At 61.8% G+C, this 16309-nt stretch overlaps 3 protein-coding genes across 7 annotated transcripts; 1 reads left to right on the top strand and 2 right to left on the bottom strand.

Annotated features, from left to right (window-relative positions):
- Positions 1 to 166: 166 nt before the first annotated feature.
- On the bottom strand, positions 167 to 3992 carry TMEM151A (transmembrane protein 151A). The gene is made up of 2 exons (XM_024133454.2): positions 3915 to 3992; positions 167 to 1536 (listed from the first exon to the last, which is right to left on the bottom strand). Exons 1-2 carry the CDS (start codon positions 3990 to 3992, stop codon positions 205 to 207), a joined length of 1410 nt encoding a protein of 469 aa, XP_023989222.1. The 3' UTR covers positions 167 to 204.
- A 2547-nt stretch (positions 3993 to 6539) lies between these two features.
- YIF1A (Yip1 interacting factor homolog A, membrane trafficking protein) lies at positions 6540 to 10660 on the top strand. 5 transcript variants are annotated; one of them, XM_028483590.1, is made up of 9 exons: positions 6554 to 6736; positions 7429 to 7640; positions 7805 to 7909; positions 8046 to 8124; positions 9441 to 9498; positions 9667 to 9822; positions 9948 to 10002; positions 10271 to 10364; positions 10458 to 10660. In XM_028483590.1, exons 1-9 carry the CDS (start codon positions 6706 to 6708, stop codon positions 10625 to 10627), a joined length of 960 nt encoding a protein of 319 aa, XP_028339391.1. In that variant the 5' UTR covers positions 6554 to 6705; the 3' UTR covers positions 10628 to 10660. The 5 variants fall into 5 exon arrangements, with proteins under 5 accessions (XP_007128289.1, XP_028339391.1, XP_054938216.1 ...); XM_007128227.2 differs by lacking the exon at positions 9948 to 10002 and having other exon boundaries at positions 6540 to 6736; XM_055082241.1 differs by lacking the exon at positions 9667 to 9822 and having other exon boundaries at positions 6556 to 6736.
- A 636-nt stretch (positions 10661 to 11296) lies between these two features.
- Positions 11297 to 13191, bottom strand: CNIH2 (cornichon family AMPA receptor auxiliary protein 2). Its single transcript, XM_028483592.2, is given in 6 exon segments — positions 11297 to 11781; positions 11976 to 12119; positions 12221 to 12333; positions 12570 to 12617; positions 13050 to 13169; positions 13171 to 13191. Coding segments are annotated over 6 exon segments (474 nt in total). The 3' UTR covers positions 11297 to 11753.
- Between the last annotated feature and the right edge of the window lie 3118 nt (positions 13192 to 16309).

The raw sequence follows: 16309 nt of genomic DNA, 5'->3' as shown, positions 1-16309 counted from the left end.
GCCCCCCCCCCCCCCGCGGTGGTGTGCCTCCGCCCCCGAATGACCGTGGGTCCCTGCGCGTTAGCCCGTCTGAGGGCTCCAGCCTCACCCTACCCCCTGTGTGCTGGTCTGTCTTCCCTCCTGTTTTGGATAACAATTACTCAGGCCTGGAAGCCCCGCGGGGGGGATGCTGGGGAGAGGGCCGGTGTGGCGGCCGCGTGGGCCTCAGGGCGCACCCCGCCCGTCCCCCTGGCAGCCGCTGTCACCGTGCACGATGAGCACCGGGAAGTAAAGGGCGTCCTCATAGCACGGCGGGCTTTCCAGGGGCTCCGTGTCCTCTCCACGGCGCCCCAGCGGCCCCCCGCTTAGGCTCCGGAAGACCCCGGGCGTGGCGCGGCCCCCGGCTCCCAGCGAGAGGCGGCTGCGGCTAAACGGCAGGCGGGGCCCGCTGGGCCGGGCGGGCGGCAGCGAGTTGCTGCTGACGGAGCGGCGGCAGCGCTCGCAGCCACGGAGGTAGGCGCCCGAGCTGGCGTCCATGACCACGGCCTCCGAGTAGCTGGGCACCAGCTGCCGGTTGGAGCAGATGTGCCACTCGAGCTCGGTGAAGTCCACCGTGGCCACGCGGGAGAGCGGCGGCCCGCTGGGCCCGGCCCCGGGCGCGGGCGAGCCGGCGCCGAAGAGCTTCTCCACCTGGTAGTGCACGTGCGCCGTGCCGTAGGCCGCCACGACGCGCAGCGGCCAGGACAGCGTGGCCGCCGACACCAGCCAGAAGACCCAGGCGCGCGCGTACCACGGCGGGCTGCGAGGGTCGGCGAACACCATGAGGGACTCGCGGAAGTCCACGTCCTTCAGGTGCATGCCCTCCCGGGCCTCCAGGTAGTCATCCAGGCCCTCGTTGGCGCTGAAGAAGCGGGCCCGCTGCGTGAGGTACGAGGCCTCGGCCTCGGCGCTGCCGAAGCTGAAGCACTTGGTGAAGCGCAGCCGCGTGGCCGCGTGGTCGGCCAGGCCCACGAGCTCCTTGGAGACGTCGCGGACGCCGTGGGCCGAGTAGTCGAACTCGCCCCGAGCCGAGCGGCTGTCGGCCCTCTCGTGGTACACCTGCGTGGTGGTGTAGGCGTCGCCGTTGCGGTAGCGGGTGATCTGGCGGGTGCGCCGCACGTAGTGGTAGCTGGTGGCCTTCCACCAGACGCAGGGCGGCGCCTGCTGCAGCCGGCGGATCAGGGCGAGCACGGTGTTGGCGTCGGTGCGCGGCGCCTGGCAGGAGCGCACGTGGCAGTGCCAGCACTCGGCCAGGTAGAGGAGGTAGAGGAGGGAGACGAAGGCCAGTGGGATGTACAGGTAGCCATCCGAGCAGGGGCTGGCTGCGTAGGTGGGCGGCGGGCCCCCGGCCCCCTGGGCCAGGGCCGCCTCGGGCCCCAGCACCAGCCGTGGCACCGTGGCCAGGCGACACCAGGCCACCACGGCGCCGCAGGCGTGGATGAGCAGCGTGAGGAGCAGGCACTTCCAGTGCGACTCGCGGCACAGGGAGCTTCCCAGGGACTGTTTCAGGGGCCGCTGCTGCAGAGCGGGCGGAGACAGGAGGGGCGTGGGTCAGCACGCGACCGTCAGCCGGGCCCGCTGCGCTGCTGAAGCCCCTTGAAGGAGGTGGTGCTGTGCCCCCACTTTACAGAGGAGGAAACTGAGGCTCTGAGGGACGGGGCAACTTGCTCCAGGCCTCGCCCTTCTAGCCAAGTGACGGTCGAGCTGCAGGACTCAAATCCAGGCCTCTCTGCCCCAAGCCTATCCTCCACTGTGCCCTGTCATCTCTCGGTCAGGGGCATGTAGGACAAAATAGACCCATCTCTGCCCAAAGAGGAGAGGACCCCCCTCTCCCCCACGACTGGCCACTGAGAAAACTGAGCTCCGGTCCCGACTTTGCTCCCGATTTGCTGTGTGATTGCGGCCATATCCCTGCCCTCTCTGGGCACTGACTCCTGGACCTGGTGGTGTGGGAAACCAGGGTGGCAGGGGTCCTAGGGGTGAAGAGCATGGGCTTAGGAGTCCAGGATTGGGTGCTGGCTCCACCACTCACTGTATGACTTGGGCAGTTCCCTCATCCTCTCTGGACCTCAACTTCCTCCTCTGTAAACTGGGGCTGTTGTGAGGATTCACTGAGATCATAATGTGTGAAGATCTTAGCACAGGGTCTGGCCATGGGAATAAATACTATTACCGTTACCCTGCAACTCCCTCTGGTCCCTTGGTCGCGCTAGGGACAGCAGGAGACTTGGGCGAGGCTTTTAAGTAAATGAGAAAGAGGAAGAGAGGGAGAGGCGGTGTGAGTCTGGGCGGTGGGCAGACTCCCCATCTGTGCTGAGGGGGGCGGGACACAGCTGCTGCGCAGCAGGGACCACTCCCTGGCCTGGCTCCCGCCTCATCCCCAGGTGCCTAAGGAGAGAGAAGGGGGAAGGGAGAAGGGGTGAAAAGGGGGAGAAGGAAGACGTGGTCTGGAGGAAGCAGCGGTGGGGGGGGTTAAGGGGCCCCTTTCTCCCCCACAATCCCACCCCCACCAGGCCATGAGAAACGCAGGAGGAGAGGAACTGTCCCCACCCCAGCCCAGAGCAGCCGCCCACCACAGAGGCGTACCACTACCCTGACCTGCGGGGGAAGACGTGGCCTGGAGGAAGCAGCGGTGGGGGGGGTTAAGGGGCCCCTTTCTCCCCCACAATCCCACCCCCACCAGGCCATGAGAAACGCAGGAGGAGAGGAACTGTCCCCACCCCAGCCCAGAGCAGCCGCCCACCACAGAGGCGTACCACTACCCTGACCTGCGGGGCCAGGGGGATGCACCTACCCTCATCCGCGACCCCCACCCCACCCCAAGTTCACGGAAGAACCCCCCACCGGAAACGTGACCGCTGCCTGTCTAGCCAGCACGCAGCAGACCCTCACCAGAGCCCAGGGCGCAACCCCCCTCCCCCACTGTAACTTGGCACACGGGTGCACACGCATCCCCTCCCCCAACCCACCCACCACAGGACACACAGATGCACATAAATGTTACACATTCACTGAAGCGCACGGACACGGCAGCCCCTTACCTACCACGGTGCACACGCCCCCACCCCTACTGCGACCTGACACCCACACGCTACAGACTCTACCGGGAGAGACCCACACACCGCAGGACGATACACTCACATGCACTCACACGTGAGCATTTCACCCAAGCCAAGGGACCCACCAGACCCTCACCTGACTATAGGGCACGTATATCCCATTCAAGGTGTGCGGAGCACGCACTGACATTCACACACCCACAAGCACCCTCTGTCCACCGAAACACACACAGAGATCTACTCACCACCCACCACCCCCAACACCCCACACTGGGCCCTACAGCCCTGCAGACCCTCTTCCTGGCTAGGACTGAGGAGGGGCCATTCTGAGGGTCCCAACCAGCAGGATGGGCCCTGGGGCCTCACCTCAGGGAGAGGGAGAAGGGGTACCGGAGGCCACCTCCCTCCCTCTTTCCCCTCCTCCCTCCGCTCCCCGCCCCCCAAGTCCCCGCTGCCGCTGCTGCATTGCAGGCGCCGCCCAGGCATCTCGTGAGTGCCTGGGGGCCTGACCCCGGGGCTCTGGGGGTGAGGGGCAGCGCTGCAGAATGGGGCCGCGCAGGGGCCAGGTGCTGACGTCACAGGAAGGCGAAGCGGGATGAGGGGGCGTCGGGGGCGGGAGTTGCCCCCATATCCCTTCCCAGCCAACCCCACCCCTACCCCCACGTGGGCCCCTAGGTCCCAGGACCTCCTGCAGGACGCAGGCTACCCCAGTGACGTCATTGGCCACAGGGTCTCCGGACTTCCCTCCTCAGCCCCCGCCTCGGGGGTCGCCCCTTCCCTTGTCCCCCTCTTCCCGCTCCAGCCCCGGCTCCGGCCCCCACCACACAGAGCCGGTACCTCCTCCCGCAGCGGCTCGCCGTCCGGGATGAGCGCGGGCACCTCCCCGCCGTCGCCGCCACCGCCGCCCTCGGGCATGGTGTCCTGGCTGCTTGGGCGGCCCCCGCCCGGGCCCGGGGCATGATAGGGGGGAGCGCGGAGGGCTGCGGCGCGGCCCCGGAGGGCGTCCGCTCGGCTCAGCGGCCGCGGAGGGAGTGCGCGGAGCTAGAGCCTGAGCGCGGCGGAGGCGTTGGCAGCCGCGGTGCCCGGCGCCCCGCCCTCCGCTGACCCCGCCCCCGCGGCACCCTCTGCGCCGCCGGCAGCGCCTGGCACCGCGGGTGCTGCCCCCGCCCCTGAGAAGCCCAGGCTGGGCGGACGGACGCCTGGGTTCCCTTCCTGCCGCGATCGAGCTTGCGACCTTGGACGAGTCCTTGCTCTCTGGGGCCTGCTGTAAAATGAATCTCGAAGAGGGTGGGTACCCGCGGGGTCCTATCTCTGAGTAGGCCCAGGCCTGAGCTCACCCAGACCCCACGCCTGAAGCCTCGCTTGTGGTGGTGGAGGGGGCAGTTACAGCCCTGAAAGCTGTGGTGAGCCTCGTTAGCTGGACAGAGGCGCTGGGCTCCACTCAGAGCAGGCAAGCAGGAGGCCAGGACACCCGGGGCCCTAGGTTTTGTGATCTTGAGTCGGCACCCTTCACCCCCAACCTCACTTTTCCCACCGGAGAAATGGGGATGGAAAGGTGCTGGATTCAATGCACATTCATCATGCTGTACAGGCGAGTGGGATTTGTCCTGCATGAGAGGACCCCCTCCCAGGTACTGGTGGCCCCAGTGCTGCTCTCTGACCCTCAGGGGCCTCAGACCTTCACATCTGCCCCTGGGCCAGGGCCTAGCCCCCAAGGTAGACAATCAGTGGGTGGGACATAGGGAGCTGCAATGCTAGGTGGGGTTTGTTTTGTGATTTTTTTTTTCCCCAAAGAGCAACTCGAAGACCATTCTGTTCAACACCCCTACCCATTTAAAGATGAAGGAACGGAAACGGTAGAGAGAAAAAAGGACTGAACCAGAGTTTCATCCATTAAAAAAAAATTATTAGGCGCAGATGTTTATTAGGTGTCTTCTATATGCAAGTACTGTGAAGCATTCACAAGCATCGTGAAGACAAGTGTAGAAGTGGAGAATGACACAGGCCCTGTCCTCATGGCATTTACATCCAGGGCAAACTACTGCACCCAGAGGGAGCCTAGAGCCTGGCCTCCGGCCTCCATCCCAAGCCAGGACTCTTCCCTCTGTCTCTCTGAGAGGCACAGGTTGAACTGACTCTTAAAGGATAATTAGGTTTTGGACAAGTGGATATGAGGGGGAAGGGCATCCCAGGTGGAGGGGACTTCTGGGCAAAGGCACTGCAATTGGACCACGTGGATTGAGTTCGGAGAGCAGGAAGGTCACCTGGTGTAACTGGACACTGGGTAGCTAACTAGAGGCAGGTCGAAGAGGACCTGATCTTGCTCTGTAGGAAGTGGTGGCTGGAGATCTGTGTGAAGGGAGGCCCTGAAGACTGTCTCCGGGGAAGGTGGGAATGAGAGAAAGGTGGAGAGAAAGGAGCCCCTGAGGTCATGAGTGAGGCTTGGGGGTCTCACTTCGAGATGACTGAAGGGCTGGCAATGACTCAGGAGCTGCAACCACAGCTTCAGGAGGCGAATCGGCACACCTCCACCCACAAATCATCTGGACCACGGGAGAGTTGACGGGACAAGCCTGGTGCAGAAGGATCCTATCCCAACTATTACCACCCAATTTATTACCACCCAATTTCTGGGACTTCAGACCCGGACCTCGGTTTTTCAATACATGTAATGTGTGTGTGTGTGTGTGTGTGTGTGTGTGTGTGTGTGTGTGTGTGTATCGAGAGCCCAGGTGTGTGTGTATATCGAGAGCCCAGGTGTGTGTGTGTGTGTGTATCGAGAGCCCAGGTGTGTGTGTGTGTGTTTGTGTGTGTGTGTGTGTGTGTGTATCGAGAGCCCAGGCCCTCGGAGTCTGCAGGATGGCGGCAGTGGCGGTACGGAATTTCAGCACCAGACAGCGGACAGCACCCGCGCGGAAAGGAGTGGTGGGAGGCAGGAGGAGGCGCGCAGTCACTGCTGTGCCCCGGCTCCTACCAGCACCCCACCCCCGCCTCGGCTGCCCGGGCTCCGCGCCAGTACTGGGGGAAGTATGGAGGACGAGGAAGGAAAGCTAGCATTGAGGAGGAGGGGAAAGAGCCCCGAGGGACAGGGCTTGGTCATAGCCCCACCGTCCCACTCCCTCTTGGAGTACGTCCCGCGAGCGAAACTTCATTCCCGGACTCCAGCCTCCGCCAGCCTCCGCCGGGTCTCCTCCTGCTGTAGTCGTGGCAGGTAGAGCGTCAAGTGCTCCACTGCGCAGGCGCGGAAATACTTCTCAACCTCCTCCTACTTTAACCCTTCTATTGGCTGCTCCGCCTTGAACTAACAACCGCACTATCCAATCCGAGAGCGCCTCAAGTTGCTCCGCCTATTCCCCCTCCCGGAAGTTGGTTACTGCCGAATCCGCTTCGGCGAGGGCACGCCAGTAACCAATTGGGAGAGGGGATGGGCGAGCCGGCGCCGCCGAGGAGCCAATGGCAGGCGGCAGAGGATGACGTAGCGGACATGCGGCTGTCGTCGGACAGGACGGGGACGTGTCTGGCTGCTCGGTAACCTCGGTCGGTGCCCAGGGAACGAAGCAGCTTCCTCACTAGTATTCGTACCACGAGGCGACGCAGCGGGCCCTCGGAAAGAGCGAGCGTCGGGGCCATGGCTTATCACTCGGGCTACGGAGCCCACGGTGCGTGGGGCGCGGGGTGGGCGGGGGCGCGGGCCGACCGGCCCGAGGAGTGTCGGCTGCGTGGCCCGCTCACCCTGAGGGAGAGGGGCGGCCGTGACCGCTGCCCAGGGCGGCGGATGTCATTCGGATTCCTGCCCCGTGAGACTCTGCAACGCGTCCTGGACTTCGCCCTCTCGGCCCAAACCTGAGATCAGATCGGGCGGTGACAGCCTTGCTGGGATCCCCGTGCCCGACTCGGGCATGAATGGGGTTTGCCTCCCAAACTTCCTTTCCCTGTCATGACCCTGGTAGGGTTTCTCACCACTGCCCAGGGCCTCCGCGTAGCCAGCCGTCGCCTTTCCCACCCTTGTTCACGGTGGGATGCCCTGCCAATTGTCTTCACCTAGCAGACTCAGTCTCCAAGGCTCAGTTCAGAGATCAGTCCCCTTGAGGAGGCCCCCAGGAACCCTCAGACGGGCAACCACTTCCAGGGGCTGCCTCAGCTCTTTCTTTGCCCACATTTAGCACCTCTCCAAAAGGATCCCTCATCAAAGTTCTTTCTGGGCCAGCTACTCCTCATCCAGCTAGTTTCCCTCACTGATTGCTTGGTGCTCCCAGGACCCATACAGGGCTGCCCAGCCTGGGGAAGGGGCAGTGGTTTGGGCTCATGCTTGGTATTCCTGTCATCTACTCTGGTACCTACAAACCCACAGGCTCCAAGCACAGGGCCCGGGCAGCTCCGGATCCCCCGCCCCTCTTCGATGACACAAGCGGTGGTTACTCCAGCCAGCCGGGGGGATACCCAGCCCCAGGAGCCGACGTGGCCTTCAATGTCAACCACTTGATTGGGGACCCAATGGCCAACATGGCTATGGCCTATGGCAGCTCCATCGCATCCCATGGGAAGGACATGGTGCACAAGGAGGTGTGGCCCACCCCCAGGGCAAGGGTGGCAGGATTTCTGGCCAGGGCTGGGGCGTCACGGGATCCCACCTAATCCTCACAGCAGCCCTCAGGGAAGGAGCACATAGAGGAGCACCCTGAGGTTTGGGGTGCAGCTTGCCCACAGCCTCCTCTCTCCCCTCTCAGCTGCACCGTTTTGTGTCTGTGAACAAACTCAAGTATTTTTTCGCTGTGGACACAGCCTATGTGGCCAAGAAGCTAGGGCTACTGGTCTTCCCCTACACACACCAGGTGAGCTGCCTACCAGGTGAGCTGGTGGACCCCCTTGCCTCCCTCATCCTGCCCCAGAGCCTGGCCCCCAGATCTCAACCCCCTTCTTTCCTCTCTTGTCTTTTCCTCCTAACCTGGCTGCTGCTGCCACCACCAGCACTGGGAAGTGCAGTACAGTCGTGATGTGCCTTTGCCCCCGCGGCAAGACCTCAACGCCCCCGACCTCTATATCCCCAGTGAGTCTTTGACCTGGGCTGGGGGTTATGGGGGGCCTTGTGCCTTGAGGCGCCAACGAGAAGAGAGAGGCTCACGTGTTGGTTCAGCATCTGCTCTTGGTGCTTTTGTGTGTGGCTTTTGTGGTGTCCCTAGATGCCAGGTGGACCAGGCAGACAGAGTGGGGTGACCAGTAAGCAGCTTCCTGGGTGTGCTCTCAGGGTACTCCCTTTTGAGACCTTCCTGCCACTTGACTTAGACCATGTCCCTCCCCAGCCTGGAGCCTTGGGTTTAGACCTGGCCCTGCAACTTCCAGCTATGGGACCTCAGGTGGCCACCTTCATGCTCCTGAAAAACTGGAATAACAACAGTTCCTACCACAGAGGACTGTTGTGGAAATTCAGCGAAGGGATGTGTGTGCTCAGCCAGCACGTGGCACACAGGAAGCACGCAGTAAATATTAGCTGTTATCACCGTTATTACTTGTCCTCCAAGGCCCGCTCCAGTATCCCCTTCTTTGAGGAGGTGGTCACTCCCTTCTGGGTTCCCACAGCTGCCTGTCCTACATGGCATGGGTCAGGCCGCCCACACTGTGCAGTGGCTGGCAGACTCTGCATCTGACTTCTCTCTGTCCTGGGGCCTGCACAAGGCGAGGCCCCTGGTGGACATGCTGGAGGAGGGGTGAGTATGCCCGGGCCAGCCCTCAGAAGGGCTAGGGCAGCCAAACAGCCCAGCCGCCCTGGGAGAGACACAGGTTCTTCCCGCCTTCATTTTGTTTCCCTCTCATAGTCACTGTGTAAGGCAGGAACTGCCATCCCTGTTTTACACGTTGAAGCCAAGGCTCAGAGAGAGTTGAGTATCTTTGAGGATACACAGCTTATAGGTGGTAGAGTTGGTTGCCTGTCTCCAGACACTGTGCCCTCTTGTGGGCACATCAGTTCTGGTGCTTGAAGGGGGCAGAGGACAGGACTGAGGAGTTGAAATAGCTGTGAAAACCCAGCTGCCACCTGAGCTTTTGTGAAAATAGCAGAGGTGACTCTGGCCTGTGATGTAGTTTCTGAGACACAGCAGGAAACTTTGGTGAGTTTCCTAGTACAGGGACGGGGAAGGAGGTGGCGTGGTGGTCCTGAGAGAAGGGTCAGGTAGCATTTACACAGTGGGAGAGGGCTGAGCAGGAAAAGGCATCCCAGGCAGGGCACTGGGGAGCTGAGTGTGGAGGTCGAGCATGTGGGGATATGCAGGGAAGGAAGTATGGGGGTGTCAGTGGCTCTGAATACCTAGCGGGGGGTGGCTCTGGTTGAGGAAACCAGGCTGATGGCATCTCTCTGGCTCTTGGCAGCAATGGCCTTCATCACCTACGTGCTGCTGGCTGGGATGGCACTGGGCATTCAGAAAAGGTCAGTGCCAACCCCCTCCCCATTCACACCACCTCCCCCCTCCCGACTCCTCTCCTCACCTCCCTAGGGGATGTGCCAGCTCCCAAGTCCACCCGTGCTCCCATTCTTGCACCTGCCACGGGCTGGCTGGTTTGGGGCTCCCCTCACCCCACCCCCACACGGCCACAGGTTCTCCCCAGAGGTGCTGGGCCTGTGTGCAAGCACGGCACTGGTGTGGGTTGTGATGGAGGTGCTAGCTCTGCTCCTGGGCGTCTACCTGGCCACCGTGCGCAGCGACCTGAGCACCTTCCACCTGCTGGCCTACAGCGGCTACAAATATGTGGGGTGAGCACCTGTGGGCCGAGAGGGAGGCTCGCCTGGGTCGGGGTGCCTACCGCCCTGGGTTCCCGGCCTGCATAGCTACAGCCTCGGACTGTGGGCCTGGACCCCCTCTAGCTCCTCTCTCCTAGAGGGAGCACCTGCTTTCAGCAGCCTCCGCGGGGACTCCTCGGTGTTGCTCAGGAGGTCAGGAATGTGTTGAGAGTCACCCTGGGAGCACAGGGGAGAGGGGTGAGCTGGGGTAGGGAAGGGGGTCTCAGATCCAGGTCCTAGGGCTGAGTCCTGGCCCTCCCAATTCATTGTGAGTCTAGGTCCCTGGGGGGACAGGTTGGGGGTAAAGGGCCCTCGTGATGGTGGGTGGGGTCTAGGCTGGGCTCTGGGGCAGCCTCAGGCCTGGACCCTTGGGAGGTCTCCAGCCTTCTCTTCCTCCCTCCGCCACCCCTGCCCGCTGCAGGGTGATCCTCAGTGTTCTCACGGGCCTGCTCTTCGGCAGCGATGGCTACTACGTGGCGCTGGCCTGGACTTCGTCCGCGCTCATGTACTTCATCGTGAGTCTGGGGCTGGCTCCTCTTCTCCTGGGGTCGGAGCTGGGGACAAGCGTCCCCTTCCCGGCCCAGCTTCAGCTCTCTCCTTTATTCCAGGTGCGCTCTTTGCGAACAGCAGCCCTGGGCCCCGACAGCATGGGGGGCCCGGCCCCCCGGCAACGTCTCCAGCTCTACCTGACTCTGGGAGCTGCAGCCTTTCAGCCCCTCATGATATACTGGCTGACCTTCCACCTGGTCCGGTGACCCCCGGTCCCCACTGGCACTGATTTTTCCATACATTGAAGATTTGGTTTCCTTGATTTCGTTTGAGCCTTGTTTCTGGGGCTTATGGGGGCATTTGCCAACACTTCGGGGCCTCTGCATTGCCCAGGGGACCAGGCTTGGGCTTTCTCGAAGGAAGGCCCTCCAGGGAGGGCTCCCTGGAGTTGGTGGCCTTGATACTGCCTCGGAAGGCAGATGGAAGTGTTTCAGCAGAAATAGTTGTTTATCTGGGGCTGAGAAAGTGAGAGTGGAAGTGGGCAGCTGCTAAGGAGACCTCAAAGGCCTCTGATCCATCTGAGGAGGTCCCTAGCGGGGTCTGTAGGCTAGTGGCGTGAGGCCAGCTGTGCTAAGGATTTAGCTCAGGACTGCCCTCTATGCAGTCCCTTTCCCCCCATCTCCTCTTTCAGCCTTTTAGGAGCAGAACTGGGGCCCACGTGTTTGCAGTAGTTTATTCATATTTTGTCACAAATGGCCGGGGAGGGGGTGCCGGACTCCTCCAGGCAACATAGAAAATAGGTCCAAGAGACAGGGTGGCTGGGGTTGGGGCAAGGGGGGACAGGGAGGGGTCTGGAGAGAAAGCCTGGGGGAGGGGAGAGGGCAGACTAGGGGTGGGGCTGCCCCCCTGCTGAGCCTGCTCATTCGGGGGGGGGGGTCGGGGGAGAAAGGCGGGGGGAGGGGAGAGGGCAGACTAGGGGTGGGGCTGCCCCCCTGCTGAGCCTGCTCATTCCCGGTGTGGGTACTGCCCCACCTGCAGGGGGAGCCCCAGGGTGGGGGGGTGGGGGGGGGCGGCCTAGAACTTCCAGGGTCAAGCCCTGCCCCGTGGCAGGGCCTAAATGCCCTCTGAAGTGGACAAGGCCGGAGGTCCCGCCCCTTCCAGGACTGACTGCCATGCCCACAGGCTGGCAGAGGAGCTCCTGCCCCTATTTAGAGCTCTGCCCAGCCCTAGTCCAAGGGGAGGGGGCTCTGAAGGCGGGAAGTCCCCGCAGCAGCAGTTTGGGGTGGGGGAGAGGAGGCTGGGGGCACCAGTGCCCCCTCCCTCCCCGGGGCTGAGGCCTCTGCGGCCCAGGGGCAGGGCTGGGGGTGCACAGGCGTCCGGTCCGTTCTGGGCTCGCTCCCTGGCCGGCTTCCCCCTTAGAAACTCACCAGCGTATAAACCATACTGTGGGAAGACCAGGCAGTGAGCCAAGTCGCGAGCATGCCCGCTACTGGCCACCCACCCTGTCGCGCCCTAGGTTGCCCTCAGTCATCAAGGGCAAAGGGCAGGAACTTGGGGCCCAGCCCTTCCTGGGATTGGAGGGATGGTGCCTGGAGCATCCCTTCCCTGACTTCTGACCGCCGTGGGCGGGACCTCACCTGTACAGGTAATAGAAGAAGGAGAGCAGGTAGAAGGCAAGTTTGCACCAGGACTCCTTCTGGCAGTAGTTGAGGATGTCAGCATTCATGATGGAGACCGCGTCATACATGACCTCAGAGCCATCCGCAGGACGGTGGAAGTACCTGGGGGGAGGGAGGGGCTTGAGTGCCCACCCTCAAGGCTCCCACCCACATCCTGCCCCGCTCTCCCATCTCACCCTCCCGAAGGCAGCTGCCACCCTCACCTCCAGAGGTGGTAGAAGAGGAGGGGGATGTTGAGGCCCAGGGTCACCCACTCTGCTGCACACAGAAACATCAGACAGAAGAGGCCGTGGATGGAGTATTCTGGGACCACCAGCTGGGGAGTGAGGGTGAGAGGTCAGCGGCCAGGTGCTAGGACCGATCCAAGCTTCAAGAGCACTTGGGAGGTGCCCACCCACCATCACCTCTGGGCACCGAAAGGGCTTCTAGCCTCCCACTCCCTCCCACGTGGCAGAGCAGATCAAACAGGCCGCAGAGGGGGAAGGCCCGGCTCTGGGTTACGGTGGCGCTGAGCTCGGCTAGGCGCCTCCTGCCCCTAGCCCTGACACTGACCTTCCTCAGGAGGCAGCAGATGCGTTCGATGTTTTTTAAACGCTCGCGCTGAAGGGAGAGGAAAAGACCGCAATGGTGGAGGTGAAGGAGCGGGCACTGGGGGCGCCCCGCCACCCTCCCACACCCCCCCCCACTCCCTGCACGTGGCCGCCAGGGGGCGCCAGAGCAGGCTCTGCGGCGTTTCCGGCGGCGCGGCAGGAAAGCGGCCGCGCCGTCCCCATAGCGACCGTCACCATGGAGGGATCTTCACCCGCGTCTCCATGGCAACGGCCCAGAGCCTGGCAACGGCTGCCCCGCCAGGAGGAACCCGAACCCTGAGCCCGAGCCAGGTGTTTGCTGGGGGCGGGGACAAGGCAGAGGAAGGGGCACGGCCACCGTCCCCTCTACCTCTGTCTTCCTGTCCCCCCGTCGTCCTCCACCCGCGACATATGGCAAGACAGACGGACGGACACACCTCGGCACAGCACACGTATCACTTACTGCCCGCGCTGGGTTCCCCTGGTCGATGGGGTTCTTGAAGTCGGTCCGCAGCTCGTCAAAGGCTATGATCTGGGGGAGGGGCGTGTGCCCATCAGGGTTGGGGCAGCAGCTTATGGCCCCCCCACGCATTCTTCTGTGGCATAAGGTTCACACATGGGGATCGGACCAGATGGGACGTGCTGCAAAGGTGGAGAAACTGAGGCCCCGAGAGGGGTGGAGCCTGGCCCAAGGAAGGTCACACAACAATTTGGAATGGAACTCTAGTGTGCTGATGCCCAGTTCGGGACATGTCCACTACACCTCCATCCAAAGCATCCCAAGAGATAGTGTCTTCTCCGCTGGGCCCTGTGCTGAACACTGGGGTCCCAGAAGCCTGGGACACAGTCCCTGCCCGGGAGGAACCCCAGACTTGGGAGAAAAACTGTGAACTACATCCAGGGTGATCAGGGCTGTGGAGTGCAGGAAGAACCTGGGGTGGGTGCCTGATCCAGCGTGGGGTGGGGATGGGGAGTTCAGGCTGGACTCTTGAGTAGGCGTTTGCCTGGTGAACAAATGCGGGAAAGGCAGTCTGAACAGCAGGAACAGCAGGTACAAAGGCAGAGGGTTGAAAGAACAAGGAACATTCAGGAAGCTGCAGGTTCTATATGGCTAAAGTGAAAGGGTGAGGCGAGCGGGAAGAAAGACGGGAATGGTGAAAGATGGGCTGGAGAGGTCAGCAGCGCCAGACGTGGGTGCCTTGTGAGGCCAGACCAGATGTTTGGACTTCAACACGGAAGTAAAGGGGAGCCATCGAGGGGTATAAAGCAGCAAAGCGGGGTGGTTAGGTTGATGTTTTAGGATTGACCGAGCAGGAAGTACAAACTGGCTAACGGTCCCAGCCAAGACATACATGATGCTTCCTCCATGCCAACAGGCTTTATGTTTATTAACTCATCTGATGCTTGCAACAACCTGATGACGTAGGTGCTGGTATTGTCACTTCCGTTTTGCAGATGAGGAAGCTGAGACAGGTTAAATGACTTGTCCAAGGCCACATAGCTAGTTAGTGGCAAGCCAGGTTTCTAGGCCCGTTCGATTCCAGAGTTAAAATGTTAACCACTTTACTACACTCAGGCCAGACCAGTCAGCGGACTATTGGAGTGTTGCGGCTGGGGCTTGTGGGGGGAGGTGTGGTGATCTGAGTGAAGAGAGGGACAGTGGGGATGGAATGGTGGGGATGGATTCCAGAGCTGTTTAGAAGCCAGAACCCAGAGGGCCTGAATGGCAGTGAAGTGGAGGCAAAGGGGCCCAAGGTGACTTTGGGTGTTGGGGCATCTGGTGGACGGCACTGTCCTCACTGGGATGGGAAACTCTTGGGGGGAGCAGGTGTTTGAGAGGATGATGGGACAGACCTGGGGGGAGCTGGCATGGGAGGAAGGCTGGCAGAGGAGCCTTCAGGAGTCCCCTCACCTGAGCACCAGCCCTAGGATGAGGCAGCGGGCCCACCCCCCCACCCCCCCAGCATCCCGGACCCCTTAAGGCTCGAAGGGAGAGAACACAGGCTTCCTGGAGGGAGCTGGGGCCATCTGGAGCAGCCTCACCAACTCCCCATTGACTCTGGGCAGCCACCTGCCTGTCAGGCACAGCAACAGGGTCCAGCAGGGAGCGGAAGGGTGCCGTCTGTCTGCCCCAGAGCTGGCACCACCAGCAGGCGGCGAGTGTTGCACCTCCCACCCCCCAGGCTGCCTGGCGCTGACTCAGCCCCCTGGAACAAACAATCCCCCACGGTGACAGCAGACACGCGTCACTCCCCACCAGGGTTGCCTAGCGACCAGTGGGGCCTAGGCTCAGGGTCTGTGGTGAGATCTGGGGTCCTGCCCTGGAAGGTTCTAGTTCTTACCAATTTGGATTGAGGACCACACCTCCTTTCCCCACCCGCACATCCCTTGGCAAGCCTTGCTCTGGGCTTATATACGCTCTGCTGTATGTACAACAAGCCCACTTTACCGATGAGGAAACAGACTCAGGACAAGAGACTTGCTATGATCGCCCAGCTAAACAGCTGAGCGAACACAGTGCCCGACACGTAGTCGGTGCTCAGTGAGCATTTTTGAGAGCACTTGGGCCCTCTCTCCCAGCCTGGAAGCCCCAGAAGGGCGAAGCCTGAGTCTTACTCATCCTTGTCTCTCCCAAAGCCGCCCAGAGCCTGGTTCTCAGGAGCATCGACACAGGTGTGTCGGATGCAGGTCTGCTCTGAGCATCCCGAGGACAGGGACCCCCACAGAGGCTGTTGGAGGCCTCTGGGCGGCGAGGGGCCCAAGAAGGGGCTTCTTGAATTCCAGGAGCCTTCCTCCCAGGAGCTGGTTGGCTCTGTGTGCCCAGCCCATGACCCTCAATTCCTTCCAGTCCTCAGGACTCCAGCCCTCCCGCCACCACCCCACAGGATTGTCCAAGGCCCTGGGATGAGACAGGAGGCTCAGAGAGACCAAGATGGACCTAGGGGAGATGGAGGAAGAGAAAGAGAAACAGAGAAAGGGGCAGAGAAAAAAAAAAGCAACTGAGAGACCCGAAGAGAGAGAGGGCGGCGGATGGGGTGTGTGTGTCTGAAGGTGTCTATGGGGGCTCACTCCTCACACAGAAGGGGCGCGGTCAGAGCCCATGGAATCCTGATGTAAAAGAGACAGACAGCAAGGGGACAGCAGGGGATGATGAAGGGAGAGACTGATCAAGGGCCAGGGAGGACCACGGAGCAGGCAGGCAGCAGGTCCCAGGAAAAGAAAGGAGTGATGAAGTGGGAAGACCAAGAAAGAAGCGGGTGAGGCAATGGGGAGGAAGAGGAAGGAAGCGGGTACAGAGAGACTGGTGGGGGATAACGCGATGATCAGGGAGGTGTGTGCTGGACGTACAAGCAGAGGATGCTGAGCTGAGCGGGCCAGGGCCAAGATGCACAGGCCGTGTGGAGGGGATAGGGTGGTGGCTGAAACCTCAGGGGACGTAGGAGAAGAGAGGGCAGTAAAGGGGGTGGGGGGCAAGGGTCCCAAAAAATAAGCTGGAGGCTGATTGATAGTTCTGTAGTGAGTAGAAGGGAGACAGGCAGGGGACCACTGAGAAGGCCCTAGAGAGTGGGGGAGAGGGACCCCTCTCTAAAGGGAGGCAATCAGGATAAGGGATGAGAAATGGACGTTTTGAAGAACCAGGTGTGAGGCAAGGCTGGAGAGAGAGACAGTCCAAAGGAAACAGGAGACAAAGAGGAAAGTGGGGGCAGGAAGAGGGGGAAAGCT

This window comes from Physeter macrocephalus, unplaced genomic scaffold (genome assembly GCF_002837175.3).
Source record: "Physeter macrocephalus isolate SW-GA unplaced genomic scaffold, ASM283717v5 random_48, whole genome shotgun sequence".
In the NCBI taxonomy this organism is placed as follows: domain Eukaryota; kingdom Metazoa; phylum Chordata; class Mammalia; order Artiodactyla; family Physeteridae; genus Physeter; species Physeter macrocephalus.
Note: the sequence above shows the minus strand (reverse complement) of the source record. Positions and strands in the feature narration are given on the sequence as shown.

Coding starts and splice junctions, on each gene's coding strand:
- YIF1A (XM_028483590.1), top strand. CDS start 6,706: ATGGCTTATCACTCGGGCTACGGAGCCCACG. Junction 7,910..8,045: donor TCTTCCCCTACACACACCAG/GTGAGCTGCCTA, acceptor TGCCACCACCAG/CACTGGGAAGTGCAGTACAG. Junction 10,003..10,270: donor TCCTCGGTGTTGCTCAGGAG/GTCAGGAATGTG, acceptor TGCCCGCTGCAG/GGTGATCCTCAGTGTTCTCA.
- TMEM151A (XM_024133454.2), bottom strand. CDS start 3,992: ATGCCCGAGGGCGGCGGTGGCGGCGACGGCGGGGAGGTGCCCGCGCTC. Junction 1,537..3,914: donor GCGAGCCGCTGCGGGAGGAG/GTACCGGCTCTG, acceptor CCCGCTCTGCAG/CAGCGGCCCCTGAAACAGTC.